Genomic DNA, 21,869 nt, shown 5'->3' on the forward strand with positions numbered 1-21,869 from the left:
TTGAATGTATTTAATTAAGGAAAGCTCTATAGATCCCATACGTACATTCAGACCTGCGTTCAATGATTAGAGCGCGCAAGTCAATCGGTGGAGGTTGCATCCATACGATCGTTGGAACAGCGATCTCATATGTTAGTTAATTAACACGACAATCATTTCTCTCGATCCCATATGCTAGCTAGATCCTATTTAAGCACCACCATTGTCGCAATCATTCGTCACCTCCAAATCCACTCTCGATCACCACAACATCTAGCAAGCTAGCTAGCTGCGACAGAAGCTCAATCATCTCTCCCTATTTCTGGGACTCTCTCTCGAGCAGAAAGATGGCAGCTGGGATGCGCTTCCTGCAGCTGTTTGCCGCAGTTCTCGCGTTCTGCCTCGCGCCGGTCAATTCCAACTGGATCCCGGCCACCGCCACCTTCTACGGCGGCGCCGACGGCTCCGACACAATGGGTAAGCTCGCTAATCTAGCGTTAATTCCGGCTTGCTCGGGCACCATGAATTTTCCCAATACTACAATTTATGGTACGCATGCAATGCAATGCGCGTGTGCATGTCTGAATGTGTTTGCATGTGCAATATCCAGGTGGCGCGTGTGGGTACGAGAACCTGTACGTTGCAGGGTATGGGATCAACAACGTGGCGCTGAGCACGGCGCTATTCAATGACGGTGCATCGTGCGGGCAGTGCTATGTCATTATCTGCGACACCAGCAAGTCGGATATGTGCAAGCCCGGCACGTCCATCACCGTGTCCGCCACCAACTTCTGCCCTCCCAACTGGGATCTCCCCAGCGACAACGGTGGGTGGTGCAACCCTCCCCGCCACCACTTCGACATGTCGCAGCCCGCCTGGGAGAACATCGGCATCTACCGTGCCGGCATCATCCCCGTCTTCTACCAGCAGGTCAAGTGCTCGAGGCAGGGCGGTGTGCGGTTCACCATCAACGGCTTCAACTACTTCGAGCTGGTGCTCGTGGCCAACATTGGCGGGAGCGGGTCGATCAAGAGCATGTCGGTGAAAGGGACCAACACAGCATGGATCCCCATGTCCAGGAACTGGGGTGCCAACTGGCACTGCCTCTCGGGGCTCGTTGGGCAGGCGCTCAGCTTTGCCATCACCTCCACCGGCGGCCAGTACCTCGTCTTCCAGGACGTCGTGCCGGCCTGGTGGCAGTTCGGGCAAACCTTCTCCACCTGGCGCCAGTTTGACTACTAAAACAAACACTATTGGTATTATCAACTCATTTTCAGACATATATGCACACTACTAGTATTGTGGACGAGGTGTCGCTGTAAATGTAATTTCTCTTCTATACGTTTGATTATTCCTTTGATTCATTTATTTTAACTGTTCAGCCTCGGTCAAGTGGCATTACACTAAAGATTGAAGATTGAACTGTAAAAATATGGAACCCCACATGTTCAAGGATTTACCACCGGACAAGAGCACGTCGGAGTGTTTGTCGCTGGCAACACTTGACATGCTTCTTTATGTGTCGGAGTGTTTGTCAGGTGTTTTCCAATGGGAAATCGACAAATAGAGTCTTTGTCGAGTGCTATAAAACTGAGCAATTTTAATATGCTCCTTGATACCTTCTCTTTTCACATGAGTAGCACGGCTGCATGTTTACATGAGTCTTTGTCGAGGGAGCATGTTTTTTTGAAAGATCCAGCTGATTGCTGGCTTGTATTGATAGATAGCAGGGAGCAAGTGATAAAACATCAAGTGTGGGTTCTGATCCGAAGATCAAAGGAGATAAAAAAGAAGAATTGCAAAAGAAGCGGCTATGGTGCTATGGCTATTCTCTCAGGAGGATCCCAGAAAGGGTGCTCCAAAAATGTTGCTCCCGCTTGGCGCCAAAATTCTAATGTTCGTTGGATGGCTGCAGTGATGCTTGCCTGCGTTGCCATCTTGCCTCTGAAGGTGCTCTCGTTTCTTGCCTTCCAAAGCTCGGAGAGGATGAGGATGATGGTGGTCTTGAGGGCCTTCTTGTGTTCAGGCCGCGCTGCATCGATCATTGCAGCAACGACGGCCGTCGGCTTGGTCCTGTTTTGCCACTGCAACGGGTGGAGTGAGCTGCAGCCATATTCGTCCGCCGCATTCGTCCAGACCTCAAGCGACAGTGGGCACTGCCAGAACAAATGCATGGAGGATTCCAAGCTTTGGACGCACAGCTGGCAGAAATACTCATTTGGCCATCCTTTATGTTGGAGATGGTCATTGCACCATATTCTGTTTTTGAGTAGTAACCATGTGAAGATCTTCATCTTAGCAGGTGCCCAAGTGTTCCAGATCATGTTCTTCAAGTCAGACTTGACGAGGCCTTGAAATTGCGCCTTATAGGCAGAGCTAGCAGTGTATATTCCTGACGCTTCATGCTTCCATTTGATGGTGTCGATTCCGTGTTCTTGAAGGCGAATATCAGCAACTTGGATCCACCTATGCAACCTGATTGTTTCGGCCCAAAGGTGTTGAGTGTCTCCATGGGCGAGGTCTTGTATCCATGTGTCATTGGTCAAGGCTTGTTTGAACGAATGGTTCTTCCTTCTTGAGTGTCTGAAGAGAGTGGGAAAGGCTGTCTTCAGGTTGCCCGAGCATGTCCATGAGCAGTGCCAGAAGGAGGCCTTCTCGCCATTGCCCAGCGTGACCGAGGTTGAGGCATTGAACAGAGCTCGGTCTCCCTCATCGTATGGCAATTGCATGCCAAACCATGGTCTGTCCGGACTGGTCCAGGACAGCGAAATCCACCGCAGTCGTAGCGCTCTACTGAAGCGATTTAGGTCCAAGATTTCTAACCCACCATTTTCAATAGGAGAGCACACTGCAGGCCATGTGACTTTGCATTTTCCTTCACTGAGTTCTTTTTTCTTGTGTCGTGATGGCGAACGCGCCAATGGCGTGGGAGGTGACAGTGGCAAGGTCTTTGTTCCAAAGAATTGCTGCTCCGCCACTGGTGCCGATCGCCGGGAGGGCGATGCAGTCAGTCAGCGAGGAGCCGCCAATTTCCCGGACTAGGCTAGGAGACTAGGCGTCGATTTTTGTTTCTTGTAAACACAGGATCGCTACTCGATTTGCTGCGGCGACTTCACAGATAAAGGCGCGCTTCGCGGGGTGGTTGAGCCCGCGCACATTCCAGCACATGATCGGGACAAGTTTGTCATTCATGGGGGAAACTTGTGTAGCCCCGATAACTAAAAATCACTAATTGGCCTCGGGCCCAAGCAATACACCACCTCTCTAACAAGGGCACGCCGACGAACACCAATAGGCCCCAGAACACACCGGCGTCGAGCTAACCATGTTGTACTAGCACTACAGATTGAAAGCAAACCTAACTCAAGCCAACTCATCGTCGGCCGCCACCGGAGCGGGAAAACAACTGGAACTAACATAACTAAACTACGGCCTCCTCAGCAGCTCCATCGGGTCCAGCCATGCCGGCCGCGATCTTCAGGGCGTCGGCGTCCAGGCGCGTCAGCTTGGCAATGACCGCAATGTCGACCTCGGTGAGCGGCTCGTCGAAGCATCGCAGGAGGACCTCAGCTACCTTGGTCGTCATCTTCTCTTTTGGTCCCAGCAGACCGAACTCCTTGACGATGCGGAGGGACACACGTTGGGCCACCGACACGGTGGAAGGGTTGGCAGCCTGACGAGCGCTGTGGCGAGTTGGCGCCGGGGGGGGGGGGGGGGCCTTGGGGGGTTTTGACGGCCGGCGGGCAAGCGAAGCAGCCACCAGTGGAGGGGTGCTGCTGCGGAAGAGGCGTCGCGGCTGAGCTTGTTCTTCTTCTTCGGCGATCTCCAGCTGGCAAACGGGGCTGATCACCGCGCCCAGCTGCACTTCCACAGACAGCATGTTAAAACCTCGAAATGAGTAGCATGGTTGCATGTTCACAAAGGGACCATGAATTAAAATATGAGAGAAACGCATGCGCTCCATGTAATAAAAAGGATCCTAAGCGGTCCCTTCATGAACCAAATAAAACATGAAAGTTAAAATGTAAATATAAAAGATGGTTGTATGTTGCTCAATAGGTCTCCAAACTTCATTTTTCCCTGACTCTATTACAAAAGTTCATCAGTTATAGAAAACACCCAAACCTAATAAAAATTACATCTAAGTCCATGGACCACAAAACATTCACGATCGCCGCTAGAACGAGCCATCGACGCACCGCTGTTATCGCTTCCCTAATGAAGCCGAACTGGCCTTGCCGATGGCAGTCGGGAAGTCTTTATGCACGTGCCCTAACCTTGAACCTTTTTTGAAGTGCTTGACACCAGATCTCGCCATCACGCATGCATGGCGAGAAACCATAACCTTGTCATCCGAAGAAGACAACAGAAATATACATTGGAACTTCATTGATTCTGTCCAGATAGACGGACTCGAGGAGGATCAGAGCCCATAAGACCAACTCAAGGAAGAGCACCGAGATCCGCCCGAACGCCACCCATTTGAGGACTAAAAATCCCTAGCCTAAACTATTAGCCGAGGCCAAGTCAACGTGATTCTTGTATGGCAAGGCCAACCATGGCTTAGATCATGCTTGCCGTATTACTTCCATCAACGGAAGGTTCGCTCAGCATTGTCAAGCAATTTCATGTATCTCAACCAAAATACCCATGAAGTTAATATGATTATTTCCATGGGAAAAATATTCCCAACTTGCCAGTTGGTCCTTGTGCGAGGGTAAGTGGTTTCATTATATTCTTGTGCTGCACATATGTATTTTGTGACATATTTTCCTCCATGTGTGTAATGTTGGACGAAGGGACATGCATGTGCAACTGCTCGCTCAAACATGTCACCTATACCTGGCCATACCTCGGGCCGGACCGGGCTTCAGGCTAGGCCTAGCCAAGCCCGACGCAAAAACCCAGGCCTAGGCCCGGCCTGGCCCGGCCATCGGGCCTGTTTTCTGGGCCCGAGCCTGGCCCGAACATGTAAAAACCCGCCGGGCTTCAGGCCGGCCCGGCTCGACCTTCAAAAAACGTAAAAACGATGGGCCCCTTCGGGCTCAAAATCTAGGCCCCAGCCAGGCCTGGGGGCAGCGTCGGGCCGGGCCGGGTCGGGCTTTTTCAGGCCGGGCCGGCCGGGCCGGGCTTCCCATGGCCAGGTATAATGTCACCCCTAGTTCCTTCATGAGGAGCCCGGCTAGTACCAAAGGAGGACTCCGTGACTGCCAAGACAAGAATATTAAGATGAAGGGATGATGGGCACCTACGTACACCCTTATATAATGCACCTACTCAAGACAAAAGACATTCTAAACATCTCACAAAGACCTAGACTTGATCACTAGTCATAGAGGCAAAGGTGTCCCGTCTTTCGATGAGATGATGGATTTCCCTTTGGTGGAAGTCGACTTTGACGATCAGACTACAAACGTGCGAGGACGTCGCGCCTTACCAATCGCTAAACCAACCCCGAGAGGTTATTGACCACGCCGGAGCACGACCAACCTGACCACGGGGGTCTGTTTCCTGTGAGCAAACGAAGAACAAGCAAGAAACTGAGATTGCAATCTGGATATTGCGAATATAAGATGAAAGCTTTATTGATCAAGGTAGGGTTCTGTGACGCCTTTGTCTGGTCGTTGAACACAAAAGAAGTACGCGAAGTTGCAGCTATGGCAAACTTTAATTTAAACAAAACCCAAAGTCTAAACGGTGCCCTAAGGGCTGTATATATGGAGGAAGAGAGGGGGAATTTCGTGGCCCTTGGTGGAGGGGTCCGAAATCAACCCTATCTCTTGTTTCCCCACACATACGGACTCTAAAAATATCTTATACTTATGTATTTCGAAATTGCATGGGCCTGGCCCAATAAAAAAGTGACGCAACACCTATAATAGCCTCTGGACGAAATTTATGAAGTGACATCTTGTATATTTCGTCCAAGGCTTCATGCACTCGTTATGGTGACTTCAAAGACCTGAAATCATCACTTGTAACTCCGTTCTTGTTCCCCTTGCGCATGCCATCATCTTCATGCTTGTCCTTGCTCCAATGTTCATCCTTTTCCAAGCTAGGCCCTTCATTTGTAAGCAAAATAAATGTATCTAATTTAGGCAGCATCATATTCTCATGAACATTAGAATCATTACCAAGAAACGAAAGTACCTGGTAATTTAGTTGGAGTGTGCGAGCTCTAGTAATTGGTCCAGTATGTATAGCAGCAGGGGTTGTGGGTGTAACAATGGTATTGATGTCCTCATCATCCTTCCCTTCTTGAAATAAAGTCGTCCTCGACGGAAGCTCATCTTCCTCACCCAAATAAGGCTTCAAATCTGCAATGTTAAAAGTGGGACTAATCCCAAAATCTGCAGGCAGCTCAAGTCTATATGCATTATCATTTATTTTCTCTAACACCTTAAAGGGACCATCATCACGTGGCATGAGCTTTGATTTGCGCAAATCAGAAAATCTATCCTTACGCAAATGTAACCAAACAAGATCTCCAGGTGCAAACACAACATGTTTTCTACCCTTATCTCCAGCAATTTTATATTTGGCATTCATACGCTCAATGTTTTCCTTAGTTAACTCATGCATTTTTAAAATCAATTCAGCATGTTGTTTAGCATCAAAATTAACCTTCTCCGAAGATGGAAGAGGCAACAAATCAATAGGTGCACGAGGTAGGAAACCATACACAACTTCAAAAGGGCACATCTTAGTAGTAGAATGCAATGGACGATTATAAGAAAATTCAATATGAGGCAAGCATTCCTCCCACATTTTCTTATTACTCTTCAAAACAGCCCTAAGCATAGTAGACAATGTTCTATTGACTACTTCAGTTTGTCCATCAGTTTGGGGGTGACAAGTAGTACTAAAAAGCAGTTTAGTCCCCAACTTAGCCCATAAACATCTCCAAAAGTGGCTAAGAAATTTAGTATCACGATCTGAAACAATAGTATTTGGCACACCATGCAAGCGAATAATTTCACGAAAGAACAAATCAGCAACATTAACAACATCATCGCTTTTATGACATGGTATAAAGTGTGCCATTTTCGAGAATCTATCCACGACAACAAATATGCTAACCCTCCCCTTTTTTGTTCGAGGTAATCCTAAAACAAAGTCCATAGATATATCCTCCCAAGGAACACTAGGTACATGCAAAGGAATATATAAACCATGAGGATTGAGTCGTGACTTAGCTTTTTGACATGTAGTGCAGCGAGCAATAAAACTCTCAACATCCCGTCTCATCTTTGGCCAAAAGAAATGTGTAGCAAGTATGTCCTCCGTCTTCTTCACGCCCTCCTCCATGTGCCTCCTGCAACAACAAAAGACGAACGGAGCTAGCTGGAATGCATAGCTTGTTAGCACGAAACACAAATCCATTGTTAACGACAAACTTGTTCCACATTCTTCCTTCTTTACAATTCTGCATTACATCTTTAAAATTAGCATCATGCACATATTGATCTTTGATGGTCTCCAAACCAAATATTTTGAAGTCAAGTTGTGAAAGCATAGTATAGCGACGAGACAATGCATCAGCAATAACATTTTCTTTTCCCTTCTTGTGTTTAATGACATAAGGGAAAGTCTCAATGAATTCAACCCATTTAGCATGTCTACGATTCAGTTTAGCTTGACTTTTAATATGTTTCAAAGATTCATGATCAGAATATATAACAAATTCTTTGGGCCATAAATAATGTTGCCATGTTTCTAAAGTCCGAACAAGAGCATATAATTCTTTATCATAAGTAGAATAATTCAGACTAGGCCCACTCAATTTTTCAGAAAAGTATGCAACAGGTTTGCCATCTTGTAATAACACACCTCCTAATCCAATTCCACTAGCATCACATTCAAGCTCAAAAGTCTTATTAAAATCAGGAAGTTGGAGTAAAGGAGCATGTGTTAACTTATCTTTCAATACCGTGAAGGCTTCTTCCTATGCGGTACTCCACAGAAAAGGCACATCTTTCTTTGTAAGCTCATTGAGAGGTGCAGCAATGGTGCTGAAATCTCTCACAAAACGCCTATAGAATCCAGCGAGGCCAAGAAAACTCCTCACTTGTGTGACCGTTTTGGGCTGCGGCCAACTCTCAATAGCTTCAATCTTGGCTTTATCAACTTCAATTCCCTGTGGAGTAACAACATAGCCAAGAAAAGATACTCGGTCGGTGCAAAAGGTGCACTTCCCAAGGTTACCAAACAAACGTGCATCACGTAGAGCAATAAAAACAGCACGTAAATGTTCCAAATGTTCTTCCAAAGATCTGCTATAAATCAATATGTCATCAAAGTAAACTACCACAAATCATCCAATGAAAGCACGTAAAACTTCGTTCATTAATCTCATGAAAGTACTGGGTGCATTAGTTAACCCAAAAGGCATGACTAACCACTCATATAATCCAAACTTAGTTTTAAATGATGTTTTCCATTCATCTCCCAATTTCATATGAATTTGATGGTATCCACTACGCAAATCAACTTTGGAGAATATTGTAGAGCCACTCAATTCATCAAGCATATCATCTAGCCTAGGAATAGGATGACGATAACGAATAGTAATATTATTAATGCCTCTACAATCAACACACATACGTGATGTACCATCCTTTTTCGGCACTAGAATAATAGGAACAACACAAGCACTAAGGGATTCGCGTATATAACCTTTGTCGAGAAGCTCTTGTACTTGACGCATAATCTCCTTCGTCTCCTCTGGATTGGTACGGTATGGTGCACGGTTTGGTAGTGAAGCACCGAGAATTAAGTCAATCTGATGCTCAATCCCTCGAATAGGCGGTAATTCCGGTGGCACGTCTTGTGGAAAGACTTCAATGAACTCCTGCAAAATGTTAGTGACAGCAGGAGGCAAAGAGGAAGGCACGTCCTCGAATGAAAATAATGCCTCTTTGCACACAAAAGCATAGCAAACAGATTTGCTGAAATCTAGCTCATCAATATCAGATTTGGTGACAAATAAACATGCACTTTTCAATTTAATTTCAGAAGCAACACTAGATGGTTTATTATTAGGCTTCATTTGTTGCTCAAATTCTTTTGCCACAATCTGATTTTCACTCTTATTCTTCTCCTGTTTTGCTTTATTAGCTCTATTAATATCATCTTTCAAGGAGTCATAGGAAGCAAAGTAATATTTTTATCCTTATGAACAAGAGTATAATGATTGTTTCTACCATGGTGTACAGAATTTTTATCAAATTGCCATGGTCTACCAAGTAATAAGGAACATGCTTGCATAGGTACCACATCACAATCAACATAATCAACATATGTAGAGATACTAAAATGCACACGAACAGTACGTGTTACCTTAACCTTGCCGCTATTGCTGAACCATTGGATGTAGTAAGGATGTGGATGTGGTCTTGTGGTGAGAGAAAGCTTCTCCACCATCTCCATGCTAGCCAAGTTGTTGCAGCCCCCTCCGTCTATGATGACGCGCACAGAACGTTCCTTCACAAGTCCCTTGGTATGGAACAAATTGTGCCTCTGATTTTGCTCAGCTTGTGTGACCTGCACACTCAAAACACATTGAGCAACTAAACATTCATACCTGTCAGCGTCTTCAGGAGCCATGTATTGCGTCTCATAATCAGAATCTTCTCCACCATGTTCTTCACGTGTAATAAGAGCCAAAGTCTCCTCATCATAGTCACTAGCGGACTCATACCCACCATCCTCAGTAGCAATCATCACACACTGAGATTTGCATTCTCGCGCATAATGACCTCTTCCCTTACAACGACGACAAATAATATCACTTATGTCCCTGTTGATCCCATGGAAGAAGAAGAGCTCTGTGCAGGCCCGACAGGTGCGTTCTTGGCAGATGATGGTGGTTGTGCCTGCTTTCTTGTATCACGGCTGGATATGGCACCTGATGGATTTGCTGGTGCAGTGGAAGTAGAAGATGCACGCGGTGTCCATGAGGAAGGTCGACCTACAGAAAAGTTAGTGCGCGCCATTGCTTGTCGATCCTGCACTTCACGTTCAGCTTTACAAGCAAGATGGAATAAACGAGTGATATTAGTATACTCCTTATACTCTAGAATGGTCTGAATCTCTCTATTTAATCCACCCGTAAAACATGCAAGCATAGCTTCATTCTCCTCAACAATACCACATCTAATCATGCCAGTTTGTAATTCCTGATAATATTCTTCTACAGAATTTTTTCCTTGTCTTAAACGCTGCAATTTTTGAAGCAATTCACGTTGATAATATGGTGGAACCCAACGAGTATGCATAGCAGTTTCCAAAGTAGCCCAAGTAGCTGGAATAGGATATAATCCACAATCTTCAGACCACCATACACATGCAAAACAAGTGAAAGCACAAACAGTAGCAGCAACTCGTCTCTCCTCGGGATATTGTAAACATGTAAAACGTTGTTCAGTTTCTAACTCCCAAGTAAGATATATATCAGGAACATATCTACCCTCAAATGGTGAAATATTCAATTTCAGTTTAGGAATATGGACATCATCTCGTACCTGAGGTGGTGGTGCAGTCCTACCATTACGAATATATACCTGAGGTCGACCTGCTGGTGGTGGTGCTGGTGGCTGCACGTAGTTCTGATTTTGATCAACCTCATCCTCATAATCGCCCGCATACTCATCATCCTCCTGGGTACCAGCAGCAGCAGTAGTAGGAGCCAAAGAAGCATCAACAACATGAACAGCAGCACCAGAAGTTTGGCCATCCTCAACAAGAACACGCTTCGCTCGTCCATACTGATTCGGAAGGAGGCGTTGTTGTTGTTGTTGCAGAGGTGCGATAGGTGCAGCCGGCGGTGGTTGTGAAAAACGCGCGAGCAATTCATTAAACTTTCTATCAAGCTTTGTTTTGAACGTCTTCTCAATGCCATCTATCTTCTCCATGGCCTCGTCAAATCTGTTTAGCACATCTTGCACCTGTCCACTCATCATTTGCTGAAATTTATCATGTAGCTGTTTGTTCGTCAGGTTCTCCAATCAGTCTCATCGGATTATGATCCTACCATGGATAGCAGCAAAGAGAAACACACAAGAATATGATCCTACATACAACTAAGAAGTGGTGGTGGTGTATCACAAACCCGTCAAGCAAATCTCAAATTCTTACCAGTTCTTACCCAACAGTAGGTGGTGATCGGCAACCGTTGTAGTCAAAACTCTCAAAGCTTGGATGGAGCGATTACCAGGGAGAGTCAAACGTACGACGTAGATGTATGTGGAGCTAGGAAGGCTTATAATATGGTAGCAAAAAAGGTCAACAATAATCAATTCAGAGATGCAAAGTTGAATAAACGCTCAACGACGGTACTATGCTGGTCCTAGGCTAGACCGTGCTAGAGACGCGAGCCTATAACACTAACAAAATCACGGCGCTGCAGGTAAACAAGGGAAAAGCACACTCTGGAAAAAAAATTCGCTCCTTTTTTTTGCGCTGCCTTTTTTTTGCGCTGCTTTTTTTTTGCGAAAAATCACTATAATGGCGAGTGTCTCAAAACTCTTCCCAGGTCAAACTGACAGGATGGGCACGAAATTTTTTCGACCAATTTTTCTTTTTTTTCCGACTGCCTGGACCCAAAAACTAGAAACGGGTCAAAAAAACTTCCTATAACGGTGACTGTCTCAATACGCTTAGAAACACATAAAAATAGGATAGCCAGAATTTTTTTTGTCAACTGCGCTTTTGGAAAAATTTGGGCCTAAACGGAGGGTGGTTTCCGGACTCTTTTTTTCCGAAACCTACTCCGGCAAGGAAACACGAATCGGAAACTAGATGAATCTCGAAAACAAACCTAATATGCAAGGAACCCGGATTGGTGGTGGATATATGGTGGTGGTATATGGCAGCGGTGGTGGTAGCGGTGGTAGTATATGGATATGGATCGGTGGTGGTATATGGACACGGATTCGGAGCGGTGGTGGTAGGTGGCAGGGGCGATGATGATGGTGCGGTGGCGGCGTGACAACTTATGACCAGAACTCGAAACTCTAAAAGACTAGACGCTAAGACCAGCAACTGGACACGGCGATGCAACTGCAAATTCAACAAAGCAAAACTCTAAAAAGATTATGCAAAGGCTCAGATTGGTTTGGATATGATGAACTAACCCTAATTTTTTTGTGGCTTTTTTTGTGGACTATAGGTATTAAAAACAGACTCGATCTAAACTACGAAAAACTATAAAATCGCACCGAGCAACCTGGAGCTCTGATACCACTTGATAGAGGCAAAGGTGTCCCGTCTTTCGATGAGATGATGGATTTCGCTTTGATGGAAGTCGACTTTGACGATCCGACTACGAACGTGTGAGGACATCGCGCCTTAGCAATCGCTAAACCAACTCCGAGAGGTTATTGACCATGCCGGAGCACGATCAACCTGACCACGAGGGTTTGTTTCCTGCGAGCAAACGAAGAACAAGCAAGAAACTGAGATTACAATCTGGATATTGCGAATATAAGATGAAAGCTTTATTGATCAAGGTGGGGTTCTGTGACGCCTTTGTCTGGTCGTTGAACACAAACGAAGTACGCGAAGTTGCAGCTATGGCGAACTTTAATCTAAACAAAACCTAAAGTCTAAACGGTGCCCTAAGGGCTGTATATATGGAGGAAGAGAGGGGGAACTTCGTGGCACTTGGTGGAGGGGTCCAAAATCAACCCTATCTCTTGTTATCCCACACATACAGACTCTAAAAATAGCCTATACTTATGTATTTCGAAATTACATGGGCCTGGCCCAATAAAAAGGTGACGCAGCACCTATAATAGCCTCTGGACGAAATTTATGAAGTGACATCTTGTATATTTCGTCCAAGGCTTCATGCACTCGTTATGGTGGCTTCAAAGACCTGAAATCATCAGTTGTAACTCCGTTCTTGTTCCCCTTGCGCATGCCATCATCTCCATGCTTGTTCTTGCTCAATTGTTCATCCTTCTCCAAGCTAGGCCCTTCATTTGTAAGCAAAACAAATGTATCCAATTTAGGCAACATCATATTCTCATGAACATTAGAATCATTACCAAGAAACGAAAGTACCTGGTAATTTAGTTGGCGTGCGCGAGCTCTAGTAATTGGTCCAGTATGTATAGCAGCAGGGGCTGTGGGTGTAACAATGGTATTGATGTCCTCATCAACTAGTAGATCCAATCGGGGTACCCCACCCAGACCATCCACATAGAACTCACGCGAGTTGACATCTAACTCGTCGGGAGCACTATTTTCTCATCCATTGTAACATCATCTTGATGTAATCCTATATAAGCAGGAGTATGGTGATTACTTGACTAGTGAAGGCTCGAACCTAGGTAAAATATGCGCCTTGTGTCCATCCGGTAACCTAAGAATGTCCCACCACCAAACAAATATCCCCACCAAACAAATATCCATGTGAATATTGTACTGTTGTTAGGTACTTTGAGAAACACCCTCATAGCTGGCACCGAGTGTGGGGACACTCGCGTTGATAGTGGACCAAAGGAATCATATTCCACGAGTACCACTATATACCTCGACCATTCAATTAATGGTGAAAAAAGATCTGGCCAAATGAGTCGCAGCTCCAAACTCCCTTTCACTAACTAATCTTGTTTATTAGCTTCCCACCCACATTGTAAAGATGTTTGGGATGGTTCTTTGTAAAAAAAAGGTAAAGCACGCCGTTTTCTTCCAACTCTTTTCATATGAATTGGTAAGCACTTGGAACATGTTCTTCACGATAAGAAATTTATAAGTCGAGACAAGTATGCCTTGATTAATTGCATTGAGGAGAGATAATACATCATTTCAAGAGGCGTAAACAAAAATTTATGTATTGTAGTTTAGGAATAGATAATTATATCTGGGGTCCCATCTAGTCCTACATGGCAATTCAACAAAATTCGAAGCAAGTTTGCATGGTCAACAAGTCAAAGCAGAACAGGAAATAAGGAGATAAAGTTGACTGAAGAGTCAAGTTAAAAAAAGGTCACAAGCCCACAATAGGCACATATAGCCAAAGTCCATTACGACAGGGACGAGAGAGGTGGCTCACTATGGACCATTAACCATCTCCTTTTGGCTAGTCCATCGTGGACTAGTGGACCAAGTTTTACCAATGTACCCTTCCCATTTGCCACCATCATTTTTAAGTGACCCCTAACCTATGTAACCCCCCTCCCCCGGGGCATGTACACCATACACTCACTTGAATGAGATCAAAAGGGGACACTAGAGCTCAAAGACGTGAGCATGGAGCCTAGGGTCAAGTCCGAGGAGGAACATATGACTTGGATGGTCATTGAGGAAAGCAAGTTTGGAGAGGGTGATGGGGATTCACATACGAGTCATTGCCGGCGCCAGATCCTCCCTGGTCTCCTTCCTAATGTATTACTAGGTCGCGCTCCTTCGGGACAACTGAACCTATTCAAAAAACGTAAAAGTGTCAATCTTATCGGCATACAATGACCTTCCCTACATGGCCTCTGTGCACACCTTCGCTAATATCATTTGCATCGGGGTTACTACGGGTAACCGCTAATCACTCATTGCTTTCACTATAACAATATAGTGAATAATAGTTTCACCATTTATCTCCTAGCATGCTATGTTAACAACAAAATTTATGTTTTTTGCACCAGTGAGTAAACCAACTTTAATTTGGATATGAATTTTCAAATGATAGATACATATTGTTCAAAAGATGCATGGTTTCATGGCATTATGATGTAACACAACCTTCCTATTAGCTGATCTGCTACTCCTTTATCGCAAAAGATATATGGAAAAAGTTGATCTGGCACTGAATCATGTATATCATGCTTTCTCAGATGTTCATCATGGCTTAAGATTTAACGGAAATCTCTCGAAGAGAATATCTAACTGAAATCTCCTATCAGTGCCAATTGGCTAAGTACTTGGAATGTCCTTCACCACAAGAATTGTAATGCCCTAATTAATTTCATCATGGAGTAGTTGTGCGATTTGCAATTTTAGAACTTCACTATCCAAACTGCCTAGTTGATTACACAATTCCAATTAATAGATTTAAGATCCTAATAGTGCTTACCCTAAAATTTGTGATCCAATCATATGGATTCCAATCAGATTCAGAACTGTGATTCTGACAAGAAGCATCTACAAACATGAGCTCATATTATATCCACAAAGGTGTTTATAAATGTTGGGTTAGATTCCTAAAAATGGGTTTATACTATATTAACATACCAAAATTCAAATAAATGTGGTCTTAGCTCACTTTTGAGGGCATTTAAGGCTAAACAAGCACCGCCTTTTATAAAAATAAGTGTTGGTACTATTGTAATGCTGAAATAGGACGATAATGAGGTTGGAGGGACACATCCTCCTGACTCCAATAGGATTAGAAATACATGGTAATTTGGGTCAAAGAATGTTTCACAAAACAGACAAAACAAGGAATTTGATGACGAGGTTGGAATGGACAAATATTTTCCTCCAAAATAGGGTGCAAAAAATCTTTAGGAATTTTTTCTATAGATTCCGGTCATGCCGATCAATCTATGTACGAAAGTTTCCGAAGAATCCAAATCCTCAAGAAAATCATATGGATTTTTTCAACAAAGGTGCCTAACTGCATTAATTGCTCAAGGATGAAACAACAAACTAGAAATACTTTTCGTCCATCGAAATTACCATAATAGCTTGGGGTATTTTGTTGACAAATGAGAAGTTGCTCGACAATGAGGACTCGACCTTCGACAAATGGAAACAACACTATAAGTATGAGGAAGGCCATGGTTGGCCTGGCTATATAGGTAAAAGTAGGTACTCTAATCAGTTTGGAGACCGTCTAGATAACTTACAACCATCCTTTTCCTATTTATGTTTTAACTTGAGTGCTTTTACATCCTTTATATTTATGATATGATGAAAAAACAAGTGCAAGAGAATTTACTACCTTTGTTAGTAATAAAACGGGAGACAAGTCATGGGAACTGAAGTTCTAGTGCTGCTAATGCATTACAAACATTCTAAAAACACTATGCATAAACATTGGAAATATAATCTAGAGTGCTACATACACATTCTTAACTCCGACCATATTAAGCATGTCAAGGGACACACAAAAATATATTCTGTGGTCACATTTATGTTTGCCCATGTTACTATTTGCAACAAAGTTAGCTTTTGATGCGTTGAGATATGGAAACCAATTTTGATATGAAGGATAGGTACTTCTTGTGCCAAGGCTATCCAACATAGCAATATCAACTAGGATTGTATTATGTCCTCGTCGATTTCAAAAAGAATGATTCTAGTTCAGTTACAAGTATAAGTTGTACTTTTCAAAGTACAAGTTGCACTTTCAAGTCAATTAAAGCTCCACTTCCATGAATAAAGTGAGACTTAAAAAAGTATCATTCCATGTGACCCAGCAAGACCTTAACTGTTAATTGAAATCTCGGATCGATGCATGACCAACAGAAATGAGAATTAGATCTTAGCATTTAATGGTGTCATCCCCTGCTTTTCATCAGCAAACCCTATATTCCACGCACGGTGCAAAGAATATGAGGCCAGGTGGCATAGGGCAACGGACCGGCCCATTTGGTAGATATGATCGTTTTTTTACTTGTTCCCGAAACTTGTCGAGTTGTCAGGTTAGCCAGCCTAGCTCAAACTATTTTGTTGTTGTGGTGCTGGTTTTAGCCAATAAAGAATTAATTGATTCTCATATCCCAACACATCAAAGGGGATTTTGCTTTTTTAGGCAAATAGGAGAATTTGCTATTTGGCTCTTAAGGCACCAAATTCTAGCAAATCGGTACAAATCAGACTGATGATCTCCTTCACGATGAATGAAAACTTGGACTTATTGCTAGAACCTCCGCCTATCATCTGGACTGCTTGAAGACAATCCGATTATATATCTAGAGGCAGCATGCTCCATTGGATTGCAAGAGAAATCCCCTCTCTCAAAGCTAGCAGTTCAGCTTCAAGAACATCATTACACCCATATATATGTCTACAGGAGCTAAAAATTATAGACCCCTCATGGTCCCTCAATATCATTCCACACCCTGCCTCCTCTCCTAGCACCGAAGCATCAGTATTGAATTTCACCCGTCCAACACTGGCTTCGCCCACAGTGCATCTGCGGCAACATCTGCCTAGAGTCTTTTATGGCACTTCTCAAGGCCTATAGTCAGCATCGCTTTGCCCTTTATCGGGTCATCGCTAGGGTTGGAAGTAATTGCAGATAAAGAGGAGAGGTAACTGGATAGGAAACGGACAGAAACTTCCATTGGTGGCGGCCTTTTATGGTGCACCAACTCATTTCGAACAAACCAAATCCTCCAAAACAGCATCATCACAAGAGCTCTGCCCTCCTCCTTTGTTTCAGCTAGAAGATGGATGAACCAATCAGGCCCCACATGTTTTAGCGTGGTCCTGGGGGGAAGGTTCCACACCTTTGCCATCAATTTCCATAGGATCACTGCATGATTGCAGGAGCAGAAGACATGGAACGAATCCTCATCTTCTCTACGAGCAGGGGACTAATAGGCGAATCGGCAAGTTAATCGGTCATAATCAAGTTAGTCAGTCATTTAATCAATTAATTGGTTACTCGGTAATCCTATGAGTAGGGATTAATCGGCAAGTTAACTAGTTCAGACGAATTCTTGAACAGGGATTTTAATTTATAAATCACCAGATCATTCTTTTTCCCTGGAAACGAGCAAACGGGGCGAAATAACTGTGAGGGCAAGGAATCCTTGACGAAATCCTTAATAGGCCACGGCCCGCTGGAAGAGGCACCTCTCCCTCCAGGCTCCAGCATGTACGGGAGGGAGGGAATGAACTGCCAATGAAGCAAAGAATACCCAGCTATGAAGTGCAGCATGCATATATGCTCCATGCACGCGCATACATTCCATTCCATCTAGATGCTCCATGCACGCGCATACATTCCATTCCATCTAGATGCTCCATGCACGCGCATACATTCCATTCCATCTAGATGCTCCATGCACGCGCATACATTCCATTCCATCTAGGAGTACATGCTATCTGATGCATGGTGCGCTGATATCCTTCTTTTGTTACTTTACTTAAAGTGAAAAAAGCAGCAGAAAGAAAATTAATTTAAGGCATAGTCGTTGGAAGGAAGGAAGGAAGGATTTGCTACCACCGGCACCAGCACGTATCGCATCACAGCTTTGGCCGGCCGGCGGTGCAAGAGCTAAGCCCCATATAGCGAGATCAAGCGAGAGGCCGGCTAGGTCGTCTGCTCCGGCGAAATGGCGCTCAACTACATGGGCGCCGCGGCCATCAACGCGGTGGCGGCCCTTCTGTCCATCCCGGTGATCGCGGCCGGCATCTGGCTCTCCACGCAGGCCGACAACGCCTGCGTCCAGATCCTCCAGTGGCCGCTCATCGGCCTCGGCGTCGCCGTCCTCGCCATCGGCCTCGCGGGCTTCATCGGCGCCTTCTGGCGCCTGCCCTGGCTCCTCCTGGCCTACATGGTCCTCATGCTCCTCCTCGTCGCCGCGCTCGCCTGCCTCGCCGTCTTCATCTTCGTTGCCACCACCGGCTCCAACGTCCGCCCCGTGCCCAGCCGCGCCTTCCTCGAGTACGACCTTGCCGACTACTCCGGCTGGCTGCGCCGCCGCGTCGCCGACGAGCCAGGGAGGTGGGACGAGATCAGGACGTGCCTGGCCGCCACCGCGCCCGTCTGCTCCGAGCTCAACCAGACGTACGCCGCGCCGCAGGACTTCTTCGCCGCCTGGCTCACCCCGATGCAGTCCGGCTGTTGCAAGCCGCCGACGAGGTGCGGCTACACCTTCGTCAGCGCAACCTTCTGGATCAGCCCGATCGACGGCGCTGCCGACCCCGACTGCGCTGCCTGGAGCAACGACCAGGACAGGCTCTGCTACTCCTGCGACTCCTGCAAGGCCGGCCTACTGCAGAATCTCCGCAGGGAGTGGCGCCGCGCGGACGTCGTCCTCGCCGTTACCGTCGTTGCCCTCCTTGCAGTCTACGCCATGGGCTGCTACGCGTTCCGCACCGCCAGGACGGACGAGCTCTTCCGCCGCTACCGGCAGGGCTACACGTAATTTAATTTATTTCTGGATCCAGCGTGTCACATTTCCTGAAAATTTACATACATTTGTAAGATGCACCCATTGTGTATGAGACTATGAGTTTGTCCGGCAGAGAAACCGTTACCAATCTAAAGCTAAGCGAAAAGTGTGTGCCGAAAACCGAAAATAAAATTGCTGGCATACCGATATCCTTCTTAACCATCCAACCACAAGTTAGTTCATAAAAATTACAACATGTTTGACTACTCTAGGGAAAGGGAATGAAAATAGAAAATATATAAGAGGGATTTTTCGCTCAATACAAAAGTTCAAATTGAAGCACTACAATCGCATCAGCTGAGTGTCATTTTATAATAACCACGATTTTCTTAGGAAATCGTCACCCCGAGGAAGAAAATGTACGAGAGGGCCTCTAAAAAAACGCCCCAGAACCTGCCCTACAGAGTTAGAGAACACAAATCTCAGATACCCCGATGAGGCCGAGACTATCCAAACTTTGTCGGCCAGAACTCTAGTTGGAGGACATATAGGACAGTAGGGTCGAGACAAACATGCACAAGAAAACGCCGGCCTCGAAGAATCAGACCTGTTTCTCAACCTTCCAACATTACGAGGAAGCATCTCCGAATCTGGGCAAGGCAGAGAGACCTTATTCCATGCCCAATGGCACCATCACCTCGCCACCACTGAATGGAGACAGATCCTAAATTTATTTCTAACCCTACTACTACCGGACTAAATTCCTGGGGTCCCCGCCCCTTCTATTGCCGGGGTGATAGATGGAGGAAAGGGGCCTGCAGTCTTTCCCGGGAGTAAGGGTAGAACAGATTCGCTTGTCCCCTATGGCCTTGTTTGGGGATTAGGAGCGGATAGAAGCAATTCACAATTATATGCACCTTAGTTTACCAAAAGGGTCTGGTTAGATCTTAGTCAACTAATATTTAATCAAATCTTAGTCAAATGACATATACATATAAAAATAAGAGAGAGAAATAAAAAATAAAATGCACGGATCGCCACATAAGATCTCATGAATATATAAAGCATCGACTGAGAATTGATTAAGTCTTAGTCGACTGAGATTTAACAATCTCGTTACCAAAAAGGGAGTATATAGTTTTTTTTAGCAGATGGTATCTTTTCTTTTTCGTAGATTGTTTCAAGTTCTTCTGTGCACAGAACAATCACATTTTCAGAACGTAATTCGAGGCAAATCTGATCCTTTTCTTGTTTTGACAATAGAGTGCTATGCCCATATGTACAAGAACCGATTGATTATGTAAAAGTTAAAATAGTGAGACCATATATATTCACAAGTATTTTCAGACGAGGGCTCTTGTCGTCCGGTATCTTCGTCACTGTTTTTCTCGAATGATCTTATCTGGATGGTGTTTGTGATCAGTAGTCAAAGAGGCCGACGATAGCACCATCTGCCGGCGCCGTCTCAGCCGACGGGTCCATCCACCTGTACCGAGCATACAAGCCAGCAACGCCAACCAAGGCCACGGCCACGGCGAGGAGCAGTGCCCGCACCATCCCGCTCCTGCTCCGGTCCCTGGCGAAGCCGTACGCCTGCCCACCGGCAGACGCCGCCTGGCGTGCGCCTTCGCCTTCGTCGCTGGCGTGGCCGTCCTCGTCACCCGCATGACACTTCCTCGCGTCCTCCTCCGTCTCCTCCTGGCGCTTCTTCTCTTCTGCAGCAGCGGCGGCGGCGAGCCGCCCAGCTTCTGCGTCGCCGGCAGCGTCGGCCGCGGCCTTTGGTTCGTCCTCGAGGGGCGTGAGCCTGGGCATGGTGACGTGGAGGACGCCGTCCTTCTCGAACCTGGCGCGGATGCCGCCGGCGTCGCAGCCCTCGGGGACCTGGAACTCCTTGCGGAACCGGCTCCACTGGCCGCCCTCCAGCGGCCGCTCGCCGCTGATCCTCAGCCGGCCGTATTTGTCGATCTGCACCCTCAGGTGCTCCTTCTTGAACCCTGCTTTGCACACACGCATAACCGGCGTCGCGTCGGTCAGTGGAAATTCAGTCCTTGTGGCTTAAAGAACAGAAGCAGAGGAACGCAGTCGTACCTGGGAGATTGACGACGAGGGTATGCTTGCGGGTGTCCTCGACGAGCTCGTGCGACGGCACGAAGTCGACATACGTCCGTGCAGCGGCCATGGCTAGCTGACGACGGCGCCGCTTGCAGAACTCAGGCGATGAACGGGTGAAGGTGATCGCAAAGGTGGTGCGAGCTGCTCGTGAGGATGGATTGATGAAGCTGATGGAGTAACTCGATGTGTTCTGCGTCCAGTATATACGTGCTGGCCTCGGGTACGTGCGTGTGTGGGTGGGTGGAGTCAGGCGAGGGGGGAGGCATTGCTTCGCGGAAAGGGGCACGCTTGCATGCCTAAGAGAAGCAAGCAATCGATCGAGATAATCGGTTTGCCTTTGTGTCGTGGACTTCTGGCGTTGTATCTTCGCTTAGGTTTAATGCCACAGCCACAGGTGCATCCATCGAATTTGTATTTTTTTAACATAGTACAATCGAAGTCATTCACGTACACGAGTATACACCCACCCTTATGAATGCACACACGCACATCCAATCTCTATAATCACCTTCAAGAGACTGAGCCGTCATAGTATCTTGAGATTTTTCGAAGTTACCGCAGGCATCTCGCAGTCAACGGGACGTCTCATCCCACTAAACGAATATCGCCGGAATTCTGAAATAAATACAAGATTAATGAGATCACCAATGTGAAGTCTAGGAAACATGATGTACTGGATATACCACTGCCCTCTTAACTATCCAACCA

General features: G+C 45.8%; 3 protein-coding genes across 3 annotated transcripts; 2 read left to right on the forward strand and 1 right to left on the reverse strand.

The window, feature by feature from the left end:
• The first annotated feature begins 326 nt into the window (after positions 1–326).
• Positions 327–1,221, forward strand: LOC123095183 (expansin-A19-like). Its single transcript, XM_044516989.1, has 2 exons — positions 327–456; positions 590–1,221. The coding sequence occupies exons 1-2, from the start codon at positions 327–329 to the stop codon at positions 1,219–1,221; spliced, it is 762 nt and encodes a 253-aa protein (XP_044372924.1).
• Positions 1,222–18,099: 16,878 nt separating this feature from the next.
• On the forward strand, positions 18,100–19,171 carry LOC123095184 (protein TORNADO 2). The gene has a single exon (XM_044516991.1). It carries the CDS (start codon positions 18,267–18,269, stop codon positions 19,080–19,082), a length of 816 nt encoding a protein of 271 aa, XP_044372926.1. The 5' UTR covers positions 18,100–18,266; the 3' UTR covers positions 19,083–19,171.
• Positions 19,172–20,279: 1,108 nt separating this feature from the next.
• Positions 20,280–21,369, reverse strand: LOC123095185 (inactive protein RESTRICTED TEV MOVEMENT 2). Its single transcript, XM_044516992.1, has 2 exons — positions 21,138–21,369; positions 20,280–21,043 (listed from the first exon to the last, which is right to left on the reverse strand). The coding sequence occupies exons 1-2, from the start codon at positions 21,226–21,228 to the stop codon at positions 20,469–20,471; spliced, it is 666 nt and encodes a 221-aa protein (XP_044372927.1). The 5' UTR covers positions 21,229–21,369; the 3' UTR covers positions 20,280–20,468.
• Positions 21,370–21,869: the final 500 nt, after the last annotated feature.

Source organism: Triticum aestivum, chromosome 4B (assembly GCF_018294505.1).
Source record: "Triticum aestivum cultivar Chinese Spring chromosome 4B, IWGSC CS RefSeq v2.1, whole genome shotgun sequence".
Classification (NCBI taxonomy): Eukaryota; Viridiplantae; Streptophyta; class Magnoliopsida; order Poales; family Poaceae; genus Triticum; species Triticum aestivum.